The sequence below is a fragment of the Pangasianodon hypophthalmus genome, chromosome 24 (assembly GCF_027358585.1).
Source record: "Pangasianodon hypophthalmus isolate fPanHyp1 chromosome 24, fPanHyp1.pri, whole genome shotgun sequence".
In the NCBI taxonomy this organism is placed as follows: Eukaryota; Metazoa; Chordata; class Actinopteri; order Siluriformes; family Pangasiidae; genus Pangasianodon; species Pangasianodon hypophthalmus.
In genome coordinates this window covers 3,545,136-3,564,206 of record NC_069733.1, presented here as the reverse complement: position 1 = coordinate 3,564,206, position 19,071 = coordinate 3,545,136, and the positions used below count along the sequence as shown (strand labels likewise).

At 38.7% G+C, this 19,071-nt stretch overlaps 1 protein-coding gene and 1 long non-coding RNA gene across 4 annotated transcripts; one reads left to right on the top strand and one right to left on the bottom strand.

The window, feature by feature from the left end:
* Positions 1-1,841: 1,841 nt before the first annotated feature.
* zfand5a (zinc finger, AN1-type domain 5a) lies at positions 1,842-12,685 on the bottom strand. Of its 2 annotated transcripts, none has more exons than XM_053228888.1 (6): positions 12,487-12,685; positions 6,964-7,125; positions 6,231-6,321; positions 5,265-5,371; positions 4,160-4,276; positions 1,842-3,383 (listed from the first exon to the last, which is right to left on the bottom strand). In XM_053228888.1, exons 2-6 carry the CDS (start codon positions 7,118-7,120, stop codon positions 3,235-3,237), a joined length of 621 nt encoding a protein of 206 aa, XP_053084863.1. In that variant the 5' UTR covers positions 7,121-7,125; positions 12,487-12,685; the 3' UTR covers positions 1,842-3,234. The 2 variants fall into 2 exon arrangements, with proteins under 2 accessions (XP_053084863.1, XP_026795509.2); XM_026939708.3 differs by having other exon boundaries at positions 6,964-7,122.
* On the top strand, positions 11,035-18,776 carry LOC117595903 (uncharacterized). 2 transcript variants are annotated; one of them, XR_004577093.2, is made up of 2 exons: positions 11,035-11,214; positions 18,082-18,776. It is a non-coding gene; the product is annotated as an uncharacterized LOC117595903 (long non-coding RNA). The 2 variants fall into 2 exon arrangements; XR_008300829.1 differs by having other exon boundaries at positions 11,035-11,447.
* The last annotated feature ends 295 nt before the right edge of the window (positions 18,777-19,071 follow it).

Sequence of the window (19,071 nt, the reverse complement as noted above, 5' to 3'; positions counted from 1 at the left end):
GCTGTCATGACACCTGTGCATGTGGCAATTGGCGCTTTGCCTTTGGAGATCTCTTTAAACATTTGCTGTATTCATAAAGGATGGTCCTACAGCCAGTGATATATAATCAAATGCCTTTACAACATGTAAATCACTAAAACTGACCAAAATCAGTTCCTCTTAGAGAACCTTTGTTGCCTAGTAAATTACCATCTAATGTGTATCAATTTAAAGCAAGCATTACTAATGATACTTTAGTCATCCAGCATCCTGTTATGTCTCAATTCTGATTGGTCAGGAAGTGTTGATTCATTTTCTATAACAGCAGCTCTGATGATATTCTGGTTGCAGGGCAAATCACAGGTTTATATTAATATACTTGTTCTAATATGTTATTTCTCTAGCAACAACTCATTCACAGAGACCTGTACAGTGAAAGCTTGACAAAATGTACGACTACAAATGAACGGATTAAAAATGTGCTGTTATTTAACAAAGAAGAACATTTACTAATGTTTATTTAAGTCTCAATTGCCAGCACTTTATAGCAGTAGGTTTTCCACCACAGGAAAGTCTTCAAGACAGAGGACTTTGCTCGTTCAACGTATTCAGTAACATGACAAGCTGCTTTTATTTGTTATAAACGTCAAGAGAAAGAAACAAGTAGAATTCAACGCCAAAGGCGTCAACGGGAAAACCTCTGCCGCCAAGTCTAGTCCTGCTTATTACTAATATGAATGCCTCAAATAGCTTTAAAATATTGGGAAGGAAGCTATTTCAGACATTCGATCCTGTTGTGACCTTGGATCAGTTTGTCTGCTGGTTACAGTGTTTTATTGAGACATTCTGCTCTTTCAACAACCCAAAAACATGGTGTCAGAGGCATATAGAGAGGCTGGTGAGGGAGTGACTGTTTATAGTTGCTGTAGTCTAAGTGATAGGGACCTAAATGGTTTATAATGGATGTTCCAAAACATTAAATGCAACTATAAATAGATTAAAAGTATGATTAATTAATCTAAAAATGTAATCATTGGCAAACTGCTGTGATATGAGAGGAATAAAAGACGTTTGGACATGCCCTTATAGGTAAACAATCAAATTTAGGATGGTAACAGCAGCTCCACAAACCACACAGTTGCTGATTATTTTCATTCAATCATGCATTTAGTCATATTACACACACGATCACACAATGTAAATTATCTAAAGAATACTTCAGTAGCCTTGATTTCCGCTTTGAGCAGCTACCATTAATGTTCATGTGTTACACATAGAGTTGCCAGGTTATAGCCCTTTACCTACACTCAAAACCAAAACACTCCATTAAGCAGTGATGCAGTGTTTTGAAACTGACACTGGTAAAAACATATTAAGTCAAAAGATGGGTGTATCCAGCAATAATAATAAAATCAATAAGCAACATAACTGATCTCAGATCATGGTAAACCTAGAGGACGAGCAGGAACCATGTGCTCTTACAGCAAGATGGAGAAATATTAGCTGCCCATATTGTATGTGTAGTGTAAGTGTATGGATTCTTGGGAGATAAAAGGGAGGAAATGTACATTAGTCACTCTTTATATTTAAAAAAAATATATAAATTACAGCAAAATGTGGGAGGATCCTGCAATTCTAAAAGTTCCATGAAAAGAGCAAAACTGAACTCAGATCAGTATCTTGTAGTAGTAATAATAATAATAATAATAATATCACACTTTTCTATTATAGTATAATTCACAAGCAGGTCAAACATCAACTTATAAACTGGCAACTCAGTTTATACCTCCCTTATACACGCAACAATACACTGACCATTTACGTCTAATATATATAAAAATAGGCTACAAAGGGAAACCTGAGACAGTGTAGTGGGGTTTTTTATTCTGTACATTTTTATTTACAATACTATTTTTTGCATTAATGGCAAGTAAAAGGATTAAATGCAATACATAAATATGAACAGGTTTTCTTTTGTACAAATTTGCATATAACTAATAGCTGAAATTAAAACTCAAAACAGATACATACGGTTTTGTCACTCCCGGAGCCATTAGAGAAAACACACACACACTCATATACACACACACACACACATACACACACACACACACGGAAAGAGAAGCTCAGTTATGGGTGGCAGCGCTCACACTCACATTTAACAAAACACTGATCCTTTTGTCGAGCTTCAAACGTCCAAACGTAACTGACTCAGAAAGGATTGCTTCTCTCTCTCTCTCACACATTCTCTCTCTCACGTACACACATTCACAAACACCAAATAAATGCCTAAATAACTGCACTCGAATGATAAAACAACAAACACAACCCCATAGTATCTGTTATAATAATGGCCGCACGGCTGTGAGCTCGTGTGCTGTGAAAGAAGCGAGAACGACAACACTGACGCCTTCGGATCAACATCCACCAGTGGGTCACAGTAGTATGTTCACATTATGAAACTGTCATGGGGGAAAAAAGATGAATGATTGATGACCGACAGGCAGCCTAGGTGGAAAATCTATCTGTTTGACCTTTACTGAATAGGCTTGAGTGGAACATCAAGGAAGAAAATAAGATATAAAATTGTCTACTAATCCTGACTGGAAGAAAACAGTTGCAGAACAACGTGCCAAAAAAAAAAAAAAAAAAAAAAAAAAAACCCTAAGAGTTTGAGAAAATCCTGCTCACAACGCTAAATTGCACAACCTCGTTTTGGCAAACCATGCGATTTCTAGGAAAGCAACGATCCAATACTTAGTATCAATATCAGCTTGATAGTATATAAAATGATAAGATTGCAATGCTGGATCGGTATCTTGAAATGATCCCGTGAACACAAGATGTAGCCTCAGTTTTCTCTTTTTGATGCAATCGAGTCATTTTTAGGCGTTTTTACTTCTATCTTAAACCTAATCAGGAGCTGAAAGAAAGAGCAAGGAAGTCATTTAAGCGACCAAAGCTCATACCTAAATGAAAAATAGGATTAACGGTTCCCTGAAACGGCACCTTGATCTACAAATCAAAACAAAACTATGGCAAAGAGCTGGCACAGCAGGCGAGAGCGTCGAAAAAAAAAAAAAACAAAATTAATACCTAGAACCAAACGGTAATTAATGCATGGGCGTCACACAGCACGGTTGTTTTTCCCCTCCGCCTTCTTTCTCGTAATAGAAAAACACAAGTCTGTTTATCCGTTATCCGTTATCCGATTTAGCTCAATACTTCTTCTCTTTCCATGCTTTATGCTTTGCTTTATATTCTCTGGATCTTGTCGGCCACCACCACAGGGTTTTCTTTGCGGATTTTGGCGGCCGCCTCGGCTTTGTAGTCGTATGTGCAGTTGTGTTTGTCCGAGTAGCGATGGATGCCGCAGAAGAGCTGGCCGCATCTACAGTCAAAGCCTGCAATAAATGCATATTATTATGATTACTATTAACAGTGTTACTCAGTTTATACTTGTATCTAGACATGGCACCCATCCAGATCTGATACCCAGTATCGGTATCGGGCCTATACCAACAAAATGGTGGATCAAATATCAGAGAAAACATCAGATATCTGATCCTGTAACAAAAGGCAAAGACTGGAATTGGGGAAAAAAAAATATTTCTGGGGCTGGAAATGTTTACATATAAAGAGACTTGACTGGTTTGTCTTTTGTCAATGTCTTCTCTTCAATGGTAGCAATAAAAATATCAAAACTCAACAGATTTTTTTTCACTGTTTGTGTCCGCTTGGGACAACTGAAACTTTGTAACTTTGGCAACTTTACTGTTGGATCGAATCTGAATTTTATACTGAAAAATGACATCCAAATATATATATATATATATATATATATTTTAGTGCATAGTAGTATTTTCATGAGGATATTCCACCAGAATTCTCTGTAAAGGTCTTTCTCTTGAGAGTGTCTTCAAAGTGAATATAATAAATATTTAAATTCAAACATCAAAAGTAAGTATGCAAAATTCTATGCACATCTAATTAGCCTCATTTGTATAAATAAAGAATAAAGAGACACACTTTGTAAAGGTCCAATATAAAAAGTAGTTGAAAGAACATCGGCAATATACAACACATATAATATATATATATATTATATATATCCTATTCAGTTGTAGTATCTTGCCTTAAATGCTCGTGTATTACCCATGATTCTTTAGGGAATGCTCACCTGTGAGGCCGACCCTCTTGCGGCAGGTGAAGCAGCGGTTCTTTTTGGGTTTTCCGGAGTCTGGACTCTTCGCCACATCACTGAGAGGCGAGCAGGAGGAAGTGGGCTGGCTAACGACTGTGGAAGCAGGAAGTCCACAATCATAATTACAACCAGGTTTTTCCTTCAGCCTGTGTGTGTGTGTGTGTGTGTTAGAATGAGGCTACAATTTCACAGGGATGTGCCCGAAAAACCACACGGCATCAGAAACGCACACCCAAACACCCAGAGGAGAACAGAAAGATAAGAAAGTACAGTGTTTATATTTTGTCTGCTAGCAAAAACTAATATGGACACGATTCAAAAATAAATCAGTTTTGAAACTTAAATCTGTCTAACAAAGCAGCACATGTTAATGGACTTCTGGAACCAACTGTTAAATGTTAAACCGCTTCGAATGCATCTTTAATAGTTCAAATAAAGCTTTCAGAGAACATTAATGCACTCAGTTTTACCATGACTATGTACAACCAGCTGAAGCTAAGTAAAGCGCATTGGTGTGCAAACACTTTATTTCACGTTATATGCTCTTCAATATGTTGACACTTTTCTCCCTATTATCTAATCCACCATCTATCGCAGTAATGCTAGCAAGCCAGAACGGCGAGGTTTAAGACGTGCTTCTTCCAACAGACGTTAAGTTGAATTCAATTCAATTTTACTGGTATAGCGCTTTATAGAAAAGACAGTGTCACAAAGCAGCTTTGCGGGATGAAGAATTAGATGCCTTAGAAAAATCGACACGAGAAAGAAAACTTGAGAGGAACACGACCCAAAACCTTTTCAGCGAATGGAACATTATGGCTGAACATGCTTGGAGGAGAGCACTAACTCAACTCTGAACTGAACAAGCAAACAGACACTCTTGATTGTGTTACATCACACAGTATGTAACCTTTTGGCTACATACAGCTATAACAGTGTAGACATTCAAACTTCCCCTATACCTGTAGCACTCCAGATCTATTTTTTTTAACTTGAATGTAACTTTAATGTAATTCTGTTGTTTACTCAAAAGCACTATGTAAATATGGATTATTATTTACATTGTGTATATGTATATTACCTGCTTCCGCATTGTTCGATGTAGGAGACAGGCTCTTCTCCTCTCTGGAAATGCTCATCTCCGTCATCTGTTGTGTGACAGGCAGGGAGGCTGCGGCAGACATGCCTCTGAGGAAACAGCACAGTATTTTCCGCTGACTTGCGATACACACACAACCACATGCACAGCTGCTGGCAAAGGCTCAAAGCACCTGACCATAACATGAGGCTTCTCTAAGTCAGAGGCCTCATAGCCCAATGTACACAGACACACACACACACACACACACACAAGGAAGTACTGACAAACAGAAAAATGCACAAACAACCATGCAAACACCACAGAGACAGAAGACAGAAGCAGAAAGAAAGAAAGAAAGAAAGAAAGAAAGAAGGCAGCTCACAGTCTGACACATTTACCAGGTGAAAAGACAAACAGGATTGATTTTATTACATTTATGATTTACACTTTATTATATTTATTATATTTATAATGTGAGTGATTTTTTTGTGTCAAAGTGTTTAACTGTGAAGTTATTCAGTTTTTTTAAAAAAAAAAAAAAACATTTAAAGCTTAGTAGTTTTTTAAGAAAACAATATCAGATGGGCATCTGGGTAATATGTGATGTCATATTTTACTTTGCAAGATATTACAGGTAGAAGACATTTTTGTATATTTAATAATTAATTTTCTGATTTTTTTTTTTGATAAGCTGCATCTATAAAATGTCATGTTTATTTCACTGTTTTTGTCCACTTGACAGGTGGCGAAAGAATGAAAGACAGAACGAACAAGAACAAATTAAAAGAAAGAAATCTGAGGGAACAGAACAAAGGAAAGGCAGACAGACAGATACAGACAGGTGGGAGTATTCTGTACTTGAATGCACCAATTAAACAGCAGCTCTAGAGTGTGAACGCAGCACAGGGATGAACTGACTTGCATGAACGTGTACGTACACCCACAACCAAACAAAGAGAAACTCACTCTGACGGTGATTCCGCGCAGGTCGCCTCCGCTTTGTTTAGGCTGCCTTCTAATCTCTGCATGGCCGACGTCTCCGATGAAGGACTGCCTGCTGCTCCAGAAAGGAAAGCACACGAATGACTAAATGCAAAAAAACAGCCCTTATAACAGCTGTATATCTAAAACAATTGGCCTGAGGCATTCTAACCACAAATGGTCAAATCTGCTTCATATAAACTGCTTCCACTATGCAAAGACACCAGAAAATGGATGTAAAAGGGCAGAAGCTATCTACCCTCTTCCACATACATGAGCTCACAGACACACGCGATTGTCTAGTGTCACTCAGCAGGATTCGAACTTGCAGTCTCCTGATGATAGGGTGAACACCCCCAGGTAATTCCTTTTTTATTTTTACCTCCTTAAAAAGAACATTTAATGTATAAGTCTATACTTTAACAGCCCAGAACTGAGAACCTTCCTAATCCTGGTTCTTTTATCCTCCTTGGAAGTTTGTTACTAATCCAATTAGTTGAGTCAGGAGAGCAGGGTAAACACACTAACAAAGCAAAACTGGGAAAAACAAAGCTTTATATGAGTTGAGCACATTTGTTCCTGATATAAAGCATCATTCTAACTCCACGATGCTTTAAATCAAGCTTGTAAATTGGACGAGTCAGTTTTTCCAGCAGCGTCGTCACCCTTGGGTAGGAATAAGGTGAACAAGGCTTTGTAATTTTGCTGTGCAACTTACCCAGAGGGCTCACTGGGCTGCGATCGCTGCTCTGCTGTCGACTCAGGTGCTCCTTGTAGCACACAGAGCACATGCCATTAGTCCTGGGGTTGCCGTAGAAACCGCAGCCCATGGTGCACAGGATGGGAACCGGGCTCTGATTGGTCTCCTGGGCCATTGCTGCTGGAAAAATTTTTTTTTGTTTTTTTTTTAATTCTCTGGTTAAACTTGTGGGAGTTTATATAAAACTTATGGTTTTATATAAACTTTAAAGTCTAGTAACTACTACAATATTAATACAGAATAAACTGTAAATATTAATTTCAGTTTCAATGACTGTTTATAGCTGCTATAAGGCAAGTAACGTAAGCAACTAACTCATTTTGCAGATACTGAACGTAATCGTATATGAATAAAATTGAATAAAAAGTAAAAAGTGTTCGTAATTCTTTAATAAATGAAAAATTATTTGCATTAATAAATTGCTGTGGTACAAGATGAATAAAATACTTCAGGCCATGCTCTAATAGGAAAATAATCAACTTTGTGGTGGTGACAATAAATCTGATTTACTTCGGGTTGCATCACACCACCCCGACAGTGATTATTTTCCTATATAGCAAACTATAACAGCACACCATGAGTGTATATCCTGTATTATTGTTGTTTACTGATTTTTAACGCCATGTCAGCAACAAGGCTATTTCATGGCAAGCATAGGGTAAACGATACAAGATACTAAATGCATACAAGAAATTGTGTTCAGGTGGTACCATCCATTTTCCATATGACTTATCCTAGTCAGGGTCACGGGGATCCTGGAGCCTATCCCAGGGAACTCAGGGCACAAGGCGGGATGGGGTGCCAACCCTTTGTAGGGCACAATCGCACACCCATTCACACAATACGGACAATTTGCAAATGCCAATCAGCATAGAGCGCATGTCTTTGGACTGGGGGAGGAAACCAGAGTACAGGGTACCCGGGGGAAACCCCCGAAGCAGGGGGAGAGCATGCAAGCTCTGCGCACGCAGGGCGGAGGCAGAATTCGAGCCCCCGACCGTGGTGGTGCGAGGCAAACTTGCTAACCACTAAGCCACCATAACCCCACCCCCGGTTGATACCTTCTTGAATATTTCCGTTAAACATGTCTCTGAATAAAACTGTTGTCTGATAGCATGAATGACCGAGTCAGCACCTACTGAACACGACTTGGTCGTGCCTAGACTTAAAGTTAGAAGAGGACCTTCTTTTTATACTGGGGTTTATTTCATACAGTTTATTATTTACCCTGTAGGATAGATCATGGGTAAAATCAATAGTGTGTTATGAAATGATTCAAATTGTAATTACAATAGTCTGGTTCAAATTCTTGCATCGTGGCCCAGATCGAATTGGGAAAAAAAATGGTGCTATGTATAAACTAGTGTTAAATGCGCGTGATAGAATCTAAAACTTTCAGTAAAGACATGGTTTGGTGACAAATATTTACAGCTTTGAGGAAGCTGATTTGATCTAGCTTAATTTCCTTTGGTACTAATTAATTCAAGATCAACAGTTTCCTCAAAACATTTGCATGATGTTTGCCTGAGGTGACTAAGAGCTCTCTCACTGTGTTCCTGTAAACATGTTTGTAATTAGGACACATTTGTTTTACTTTGGCCAGTCAGGACACCACATCCTTGATCTTGCAGTTTACAATCTAGGTCAAGAACCTGCCCAAGTAATAGTAAGTTTAATATGGCGTAATGAGTTCTTTAAACACTTTTAATAAACGTCACAAAGGATTAAGGGGTGAGTGATATCACTGCATGGTTGAGATACAGCACGTCAAAACACACTTTCAGTATTACGTGTCTATACTTCTACAAAGCTGATTAACAGTAGTTAATTAAAAATATGAGTTATAAAGTGCAGCACTGTTATACTTCACAGAAACTAATCAGACGTTATGCCATGTGCAACTATTTGCGTGTATTGTTTCCTCTCATTGTTTAAGCAAATAAACATTTTCCAGATGAGTAAATGTGAATTTCGCAATTATTTCTTTTGGGTTCTTTTTTTTCATTTACTTTTCTACAGTGCAGAATGTGCTATTTCAACAGTATGTGCTATTTCAGCTATTTCTCTGTCCCAACATGAAAAGCACAATACGCTTCATAAGACTGGTTTCAGTTATGCTATGTTTGGTCACTTCGCCCACTGCTAGCAGAACACAAAGCTTGTGAAAGGCCATAATTGGCCCCCGAAGTAGCCGACGGGTGCTGTGTGTATTACTTGGCTGTTTTATTCAAATTATTTTATCTCATCACATTTTAGACTCTTTTAATGACTTTTTTTTTTTTTTAAATAAAAGGCTAGCGACAAATCTAGCAACTTTCAGCAGATCTAGCAATCTAGTAAATCAGCAGATGTTAGCAACTGTCCCGAACTCAATATGGCTCTCCAGCTCACATCACAGCTGCTGCTTAGACTAGTTGAGGGATCAGGTTCAGTCGACTCACAACCAGTGTGTAAAGCCTGACTGAGTTGCATCACAGTTCCCAATGGCCAATCACGTCCCATAATGTGTTATATTCCTCAACGATTTACTGACAGAGATTTCCCAACAATTACAGTCTTTATCATTGGATGACACATCATGCTTTTTAACCATTTACAGTAACATTAAATGTTGTGGAATGTCTGCGAGTCAAGTTACTTCCTGTTATCATTTATGTTATAGCAGCTATGAACACATTCTCTGACTAGCCTTTTTTTCCCTCTCTTGAATTTTAATGAGACAAAAACCCACAATTTGTCATGCCATTTGTCCAAGAAACCAGAAAGTTCTGTCATTTCCTCCATTTCCCATGTTGAAAAACTGACTCTTACAAAGTACTGACACTAGTGACTCCTTCTATAAATGTTAAATAAATGTCTCTTTACAGAAAGCTTCAACAATCAGATAGTTTTTGTTATTTAAATGATGGCACATTGTGATCCATTTATTATTAGTCTTAGATTATGTACATCGACCACCACACACGTCCCAGCAAATGAGTTGTTACTATAGAAACGATAACATTTTAGAAGTGCAGCTGATCCCTCCCCCATGACCAATCACTGATGTCCATTGTTCCTCATGTCCAATCACTGATCGCACCATTGTTCCTGTTGTCCAATCACTGATCACCACTGTTCCTCATGTCCAATCACTGATCACCATTGTTCCTCATGTCCAATCACTGATCACACCATTGTTTCTGTTGTCCAATCACTGATCACCACTGTTCCTCACGTCCAATCACTGATCACACCACTGTTCCCCATGTCCAATCACTGATCCCCACTGTTCCTCATATCCGATCACCGATCAAACCATTGTTCCCGTTGTCCAATCACTGATCCCCACTGTTCCTCATGTCCAATCACTGATCACCATTGTTCCTGTTGTCCAATCACTGATCACCATTGTTCCTGTTGTCCAATCACTGATCCCCACTGTTCCTCATGTCCAATCACTGATCACCATTGTTCCTCATGTCCAATCACTGATCACACCATTGTTTCTGTTGTCCAATCACTGATCACCACTGTTCCTCACGTCCAATCACTGATCACACCACTGTTCCCCATGTCCAATCACTGATCACCACTGTTCCTCATATCCGATCACAGATCCCCACTGTTCCTCATATCCGATCACAGATCAAACCATTGTTCCCGCTGTCCAATCACTGATCACCACTGTTCCTCATGTCCAATCACTGATCACCACTGTTTGTCCCACCCACATGCATTTTTTTTTTGTTTGTTTTAAACATTCTTATTGATATTAACAAGTAATACAAGTGAGTAACCATTTCCTTCACGGACTACTCACTGTGACTGTTTCTTTTTGTCTGCGTTCTTCCTAAGGTACCGCATTTTATAAATATGTTTAGTCTGTTTAGATCCCATGACCAAAGAGGACCAAAGAAACAAATGACTTAAGAAATAAACTATAATCTATCATTTTTCTAGTCTGATAAAACGCTATCTTACAATTTGATATGCCAATGATTATGATGAAAAAGCAGTATGCAAATCAGGCTGTGACGTCATCTAACGACTTCCTGCGCATGCGCTGTCTCCTTTCCTCTGAAAAGAGTCGGCAACGCTGGTGCACTCGCGTATCGTGACTACCGTGATGCCACATTTTTGGTCGACTCGCCCACCCGTAACACGAAATGGTGCCTGTGAACGGCGATAAGGGGGCATGTCATACCACACTAGAGTTTCACATCTGAGGTAACCGGAGTCGTGAGGTGGAGTAAACCGTGACGACATGCTTTTAAATTATAACGGTTTACCGTCTCGCGCACGCAACCGTCCACAAAACCAGAGCAGTCGTCACGCGAGCGCTTGCGGTTTGTTCACGCGCAGGAGATAACCTCCTGTCAGAGTGATGAATAAGCCGCCTGAGGCGATTTTACTCGACTGGAAGACGTTCATATCGAAATATTACACCCTTCAGACGCCAGGTGTGGGTGAATAAAATCCCCAACAGCTTTAGCTTCTTTATGTGACGAGACAAAACTGGAAGAAAGAGAAGAGCTAGTGTTAGCTAGCGAGGCTAATGTTTGGTGTTTGTTCTGCTAACTGAAACGCCATCCAGGTTTGCCTAGCAACTCGGTGAGGAGACACCTGATACTCGGTTGTTACAAACGCTAACAAAAAACAAAAGGCAGAGAATTAAGTATATAAAAATAGACATATAAACGCTAGTTATTTTTAGTATTAGTGAAACTGGTTGTTGAAACGTTTCGACTCCAAGCAGTGTTTTTTTTTTTTCTTTCTTTGTTACAATAGCACTTCCTTTTCACTTCAGACAGTCTGAAGTAAACTCGCTAGTTGATTAACAGAAACTGGTTTGGTCAGCTTGTTTAGCTAAGTGTCTCGAAACTGATGTTCTTGTTGAAACCAAAACTGTCTTCTTTTTGTCCCAAAAAAAAAAAAAAAAAAAAAAAGAGAGAGAGAGAGAGCTCTAACAAAGCAGCTAGCTTTTCGCTAACTAACCGAACAAAAACAATAGACAATAAGAGGATTAGGGAGCAGGCGAGCTAGTCATCACCCCGAGGACTGTGCCTCGGTTCTTACTAAAAACAGCACTTAGAAACTATTTATAGATTAAAGAACACATTTTGAGGACAGTCCAATGTCAGCATGTCTCAGTCTGTGAGGTAGAGAGCTAACGAGCTAAAGCTCTTCCTGTCCTGTGTTGTTTTTGCCCAGGCGAGTCACCTCCAGTTATTTGTCATGGTGGTGCTGACTAGTGGACTTTTGTCTCTACCAGGATTCAACCGTCGAAAAATACCGTTTATATATGTTTATTTTTATATATTCAGCGTTAAACATGACCCACACCATGGTGTGTGATGATGATCATCATCATCATCATCTCTCTCTGAATGTTTTATTTGTTTAAAACACGTCAGCAAACCGTCGTTAATCAGCTCCTCATTCAGCCACTCGAGATTAAATCTTTACAATAAACACACAGGAACATCACATCGCACTCACCTTAGTCGATCCTCAACTTATAATCGATGATGATTAAAGAATCAAGGCAGAGATTTTCGAAATATAACGAGCTCAGCTCCTTTTTTTTATATTTTTTATTTTATTTTTTTTTTGTCCGAGGGCTTTGTGTAGAGGACAGCGATAAATTAACTCCTCCAGTCTCTTGTCCTTTCCCCGATCTTCCCTTCTTTTCTTTCACGCTGTTTGTTTCCTTCTTTAGTAAAAGGGGCGGGGTTTACACGTCACACCGATGCTTTGGCTTCCTATTGGCCACGCGGTGTGTCCGGGGGCGGAGCGGAAACGTCAGTTAAGGAAAAGGATGCATTTACCACATATGTACTGATGACTAATGCAGCACTTTGTGGTTAATCTTTGCGTAATAAAGGTACTACAGTGACAGATGCATCATGGAAACATGGTGACTTTCAAACATATTCGACAACAAAGTTGTTAGTGTCAGAAATTTTGGCATTATAATCTCAAAGTGTGGGCGCTGCTACGACGCTCGACTAAAGGCCACGGATAAGGAGAGCGGCATAGGATCACACAAAACTCGTAATACATAAACGAAACAAAAAAATGTCCTTATTACCACAAGATTACTCTCCTTTTTTAATTTCTGTGTGTGACCCCAATTTCTGCAGGAGCCCAGATCACACTGACTGATGACGTAAGCAGAACAAAGTCATTTTCTTTAATCACAGATCTATCATTAGAGGATCTTCATCGTACAAAATATTCTGACATAACACATTATCTCACACTCTGCCATTAAATATTTTATTGGGATCATATCATACGCAGGTAAGTAATAATTTTAAAAGCTTGCTGACATCACACAGTCTAAAACTAGCTTTAGTTTCTACACTGTATTCGCAAAACCCAAAGAAGGCTTTTTTTAATCATGATGCTGGAATGTCGTTTAGCAGGCACTGTTGGAATTGGTTCATTAATGGTGTCAAATCTGTTGATGAGGAACAAAAAACAGATTTGATGAGAAATAATTTGGCCAAATTTGGCATTTATCTCTTACAAAATCGAAAGAGTCGTACTAATTTTGGCCAGTGCATAACACAGAGGTTCTCAAATGTTTTGCAGCCACTTAGGGACCACTGTAAATTAAACCTCACAGACTCCGTCTAAATATAATCCAACTCTCCAAATATTAGGTTTATTATTTAAACTTGTACAGTAATATCTTGGCTATTTTTTGGCAACAGAAAACTTTATTTTGTCCAAGGCCTTTGAGATTATTGTTATTGAGGTTAGGATGAAACCAAAGTTCCCTCTTTTTTCTTTAAAACTTTCTATTGAGCATATCTGTATTAATGCTTCTTCAGCAGAAATACTCCATGAGTTGTGCAGATTGTCGCTGCTCTGCCCCTGCCTGGTCTCCTAAATGCTAAAAAAAATCGTAATAGGTGATTGTGTGAGGTGTTGAAGTCATGGCCAATGGTTTTTGAGTAGTCAGATTCTTTGAAATGCTGCCTTCAGACATACATGCGTCAATAAGTGAAATCTCAGGTATGAATTATTTGCGCATTTAGGAATGCTGTAGTGATTGTCAGCTGTATTTGCTAAACCAAACCACTGCTCTAATATATCCAGACATCCACAATATACTATAGTAGTTAGGCTCTGGAATATTTAAATGGTTATATTCTGGTTTTATGGCTACCATAGATGGATGAAGTGGCACTATAGTAGATTGACTTTGAACATTTGTCCTAAAAAATGAAAGATATGGGGGAGTTTGAAGCTGAGTGGAAATTAGGGACTTTTCTGGGAGAATATTGAGGTTCGGCAGTGCTATAAACAGATGCTTTCACTTTTGGGCACATCAAAAGGATAAAGTCACTTTTTCTATTAATTAAAGCACATACATAAACCAAATAAGGGTATATATTACCATGTACAGAACCTACTTTTTTAGCCAAGTGTTTGTCCATTTTCCAGTCTAGCTTATATTCTGGAAGAGGAGCCTACATGCAATTTTTCACAAAAATTCTACATTAAATACTCGTCCTAATGTGTGAATGCAAAAGGCTGAAAGAGCGTGAGTTGAGATCCTAGGAACGCAGAAGTATCAATTGACCAGGATGAGACCTCAGATGAGATAAGGACAATTCCCAGAAAATGTCTGTGGGAAAGAGTATGAGGTCTTTATCCTACTCTTTATCCTTTATACTCTTTATCCTCTTTAAGATAACATCTTTTTCACACTGATATCTTTTTGGCTGACCACTTTATAACATTGGCAACATAAAGGTGAAAAGTCACAGTAAAATTATCAGGGAGAACATTAGACTTGTCTGAAAAATTTCTGCTATTTTGGCTGGTTACGCCAAACAAAAAGTTTTTTGAGATGTAATCAGTAATGAGCAAATCATCAGCAGATTCAGAGACTTCAAGTGTTTGAAATGCAGGATAAATTCCACTACTTCCATTGTATGTTGGTTTTGGTATGAATTACATCCTGTCATGGCAAATGTCAGCTTGGATTATTAAAATGCTGCTGTTTTGCTTGGGCAACATGGTGACTACAGGGTCATGGTCAAAGGCCTGGAGTAAGGTGAATGATACAGATTCACAGTGTGGCCCTGAGTGTATCTGGAGTTGTTTTTGTACATCAGCTCTTCGTGTGCTTTCTGTCTTGTTGACGTACCTGTAATTTTTCTTTCTCAGAATTCAAGCTGATTTCTGTTCAGCGTCTGGTCTCATCTAGCCTCAGGATGTTATGAGCTTAATTTTCACCTGTGCTGAGGTAACCGCAGGGCTACTGGTGCCTAGAACCCACATGTTCTGTTTACCATGTAGATGGTTGACACATTAAGCCTGACACCTCTTTAGACTTTATGTACATTATATAACACATCTTATCTTTATCTGTATCATCATAGCACATACATACACCACTAAATAACAGTGTCTAAATTAAAACAACGTCTTAACCTATTACTTAGCCAAAAGTTTCTACCAGTGTAACACACAAATGTCCTTTGTGATTTTGGGTGTGTGTGCACAGGTAGGTGAGTAATTAATAAAAGGAGGGTGTGAGAGAGACTTTTTATGAAGAAGCATTTATTTATTTGTGTTGCCGTGATACTCTCAGGTCTAAAAATGAGCATAATATTTGTAATATAAATCTGATTTACGTATATTTAACTTGTTTCAAGTCCATGTTTCTGTCATGTTTGCACTTTTGGTTTAAAATGTAACCCATTGTTACCCAGAACATGAGGGTTATCCTGGTTGCTTTGCAAGTTCTTTGTGTATTGGATTCCTCTTGGGCGGTGTAACCTGAGAGAGCTGGCAAAAAAAGTGCAGGTGTTCCAGGGAAAGTATGTGTGTGTGTGAGAGAGAGAGAGAGAGAGAGAGAGAGAGAGAGAGTGAGAAGGGAGTGGGCAGGGAGTACAGTTTAAAAACAACAATCTAGATAAACTAGTTTTGGCCAGTTTCTGTGATGGTGTGTATGTTTTTCTTTTAGACACCATCCATAGTTGGGGTGATGATCACTTCCGCCATCATGCATCCTTGTTTGCTTTCTATATAACGATCAATAACTGTTTCTCTGTCTCTCTCTCTCTTTGTCCCTCATGTCTTCACAAAGTTAACATTGTCTGATGTGTATACACAGTGTCACTTCTATGAATCCCTTCCTTTGTTATGGTTGCTTTGAACACTGTGACTGCAATTTTATTTGCATGTCAGGGTCAGGTGTATCAAATAGTTCCCTTTCAACATGTGGTCATTGTGTGTGCCTTCAGAACATTTTTTGCATGTAATTTGGAAGAAGCATATTCTTGTTTCAGTGAGAACAGACTGCTATGTTATACATTTTGATTAACAGTGTATACACTGTGTTTATCAAATGCGTAAACACATGGATGGAAGAACTTGCACAAGGAGGGGTGATGGGATTGACTAGGGAGGACTAACTGATCAGCTTACACCCCAACAGATCTTCCGAAGACATTTTACACACCTTTATTCGTGGTTTATATGTTCACAATATTGTATTTCAAAGGTACCTTTTTGTGAGGTCACATTACACTAGCTAGCTAAATGTGACTTTTTAAATTTGACTAAATTTGAAACCCTGTACTTGTTATTTGCTCAAGTGAGCTAGCTAAAAACATCTGTGCTGTCTCAACCAGGTTAGCGTTAGGTAGGAATGTTTGTGTGGCGTGAGAAATCCATATGGAACCAGTGGCGCTGAGCATGTTTTAATGGTGCCATTGGGGCTTGCTACAGCCTTTAGTCACTGGGGAGGCTTGGATGGCTGCGGTTGTGTTAGACATGTTTGCGATTCTGAAGGATAAATGGGATACCTGGTTTGGACACAAAAACCGGGCCTGACCACCCCCAGCTGGGCCGCCTGGGTGAGGGTGTCCGATGTTGAAAGACCAAAACACCCAATGACCACAGGTTACATCAGTGATGATGTGTCCAAGTTGCATTGTAAGGCGTATGATAAACAAACTGAACTAATGCTGTTTTGACTTTCATTGATAACAATCTAAAGAAGACTCCAGTACTATCATTTCATACCTACTATGTGAGACAGGCATTTTATCTGTGATTAAGAAAAACCCCTGTTGCTTCTCTGTTGAACAGAAATGCTGACTCCCACCACCTAAGCCCAAAAAAGGCAATTAGCTACACATAATACCATCTGCAGTTATATTTGGGCTTTGGCCTTAAATGGAAAAAGGATAAAGCTCAATGGGACAGAATTCCATATACATGCTTTTGTCATGACTTTTTTTTTTTTTTTACAATTTTGTTTTGATAACAACATAACACCATGGCTCTAGCATCTTCTTACATACTAAATTTAGCTTCTACAAGCAGCCGTTCCTCAATGGAAGTGCCTTGTTTGTTTAGGCAATACAGTCTTGCAGTGGCATGTGCTGTTTTTTTTTTTTTTTTTTTGCTCCACATGCTCTTACAAGCACTGCAGTTTCTGTGCGTGTACACACACACACACACACACACACACACACACAGAGTCGGGTTTCCCCGAATTTGTTTTCACTGCCTCTCCACCCCTCGCCCAGCCTCTCTCCACTCTCTATCCCTTGCTCACTGTTCCTTACTCAGCGCCTTGCTTGCTTTCATTTGCGTCAGGTCCCTCCCTCTTTACCCCCTCACTTCACTTCTTGTCTATTTAAGAACAAGTCTGTGTTCAATAAGAGTCCATACACATCTGGAAACATTAAGTCAAGCAAATGCACATGACTCAGCTAAGAGCAGCTATGTGAGGTTTCCTTATGCACAGTGTTCTGTAATCTTTAGGTTCTTCCCTGTCTGGGAACAAACAGACCAAATCATATGCAAAATAGATTCCCCTACAGGAAGCTCATAGTATTACGCAATCCAGAGATTTCCCCGTCATGACACACCCAATTCAGCTCACCAGCTAGTCATTAAATCTTTCATAAACTAAATGAGGAATATTAGAGCAGTTGCTGAGTCAGTATTGTCGCTCTTGAAAACTGATTAAATAACTGGAATGAATCATAATGAATCCCACACTGTCAAATGAAATAGTTGAGATCACTATAACTATTTAATGCTTTGTTGTTCACACAGAGTTCACACTGACCTCAGTTCCACGCACTGTGTGTGAAATCTGAATACATGGAAGAGAACATGGAAGTATTGGAACGTGGCCAGCGGGTTCATCTGTCATCATAAGCACAGCTCGATGATCTTTCTGGCACACGGTCAGGGTCCCTACAAAATGTCACATCAACTCGACGTGTGGTTTTTTTTTAGACACTTCACATTTTATGTTTTAAGACCAAGAAGAGACCAACACCACACATGGCCATGTCCATGTCAAGACCAGACGCTCAGATGTGTTAATTTGCTGGTTGTAGTACCGTCCTAACTTGACATGAAATTTCTCTTGAATTAACTAAACATTTGTTTTTTACTGTAACCTTACAAAGTACAGATATTACAATGTTCTATATGTAATATGGAACATTGGTCTTGTCATAAACCCGGGTGAAATTTTACTCAGTCTTGTCTCAGCCAACAAAGTACAATATTTAGAGTCTTTAGAGCCGAGACAGAGCAACATTTCACCCGAGTTTACGACAACACCGAGACCAATGTTTTGTACCACAGTACTACATTTTTATACATTAATCATTTCATTCTATATGTAATTTTTATACATGAATCATTTATTTTCAAGTGATTTTATACATAATTTTTCACATGATTTTGTACATAAATGTTCACGTGTTCATTTAAATACATGATTCATTTTCTTTTCATGTAATTTTTTCATATATGATTTTTACACTATTCATCTTTCCACTTCTTTTGCGTGTGGTTTCATTTTCCACATATGATTTTTGTTCATAATTTATTTTCACATTTTATTTTTTTAATGGAGGCATTATGTTTTTGGGACGTCCATGCATCCCTCCGTCTGAGATTCTCCTTAATGCAAAGACCGAATGGTTGAATGTTTGCAGGATTTATATATAATTATAATTCTAACCAGCAGATGAACTGAACAGCTAGACCTGGACACACTGTTGGACTGAAAGGCTCAGATGAAAACAG

Coding starts and splice junctions, on each gene's coding strand:
- zfand5a (XM_053228888.1), bottom strand. CDS start 7,120: ATGGCCCAGGAGACCAATCAGAGCCCGGTTCCCATCCTGTGCACCATG. Junction 6,322..6,963: donor CAGCCCAGTGAGCCCTCTGG/GTAAGTTGCACA, acceptor TTTCTGGAGCAG/CAGGCAGTCCTTCATCGGAG. Junction 4,277..5,264: donor ATCGAACAATGCGGAAGCAG/GTAATATACATA, acceptor CTGCTTCCACAG/TCGTTAGCCAGCCCACTTCC.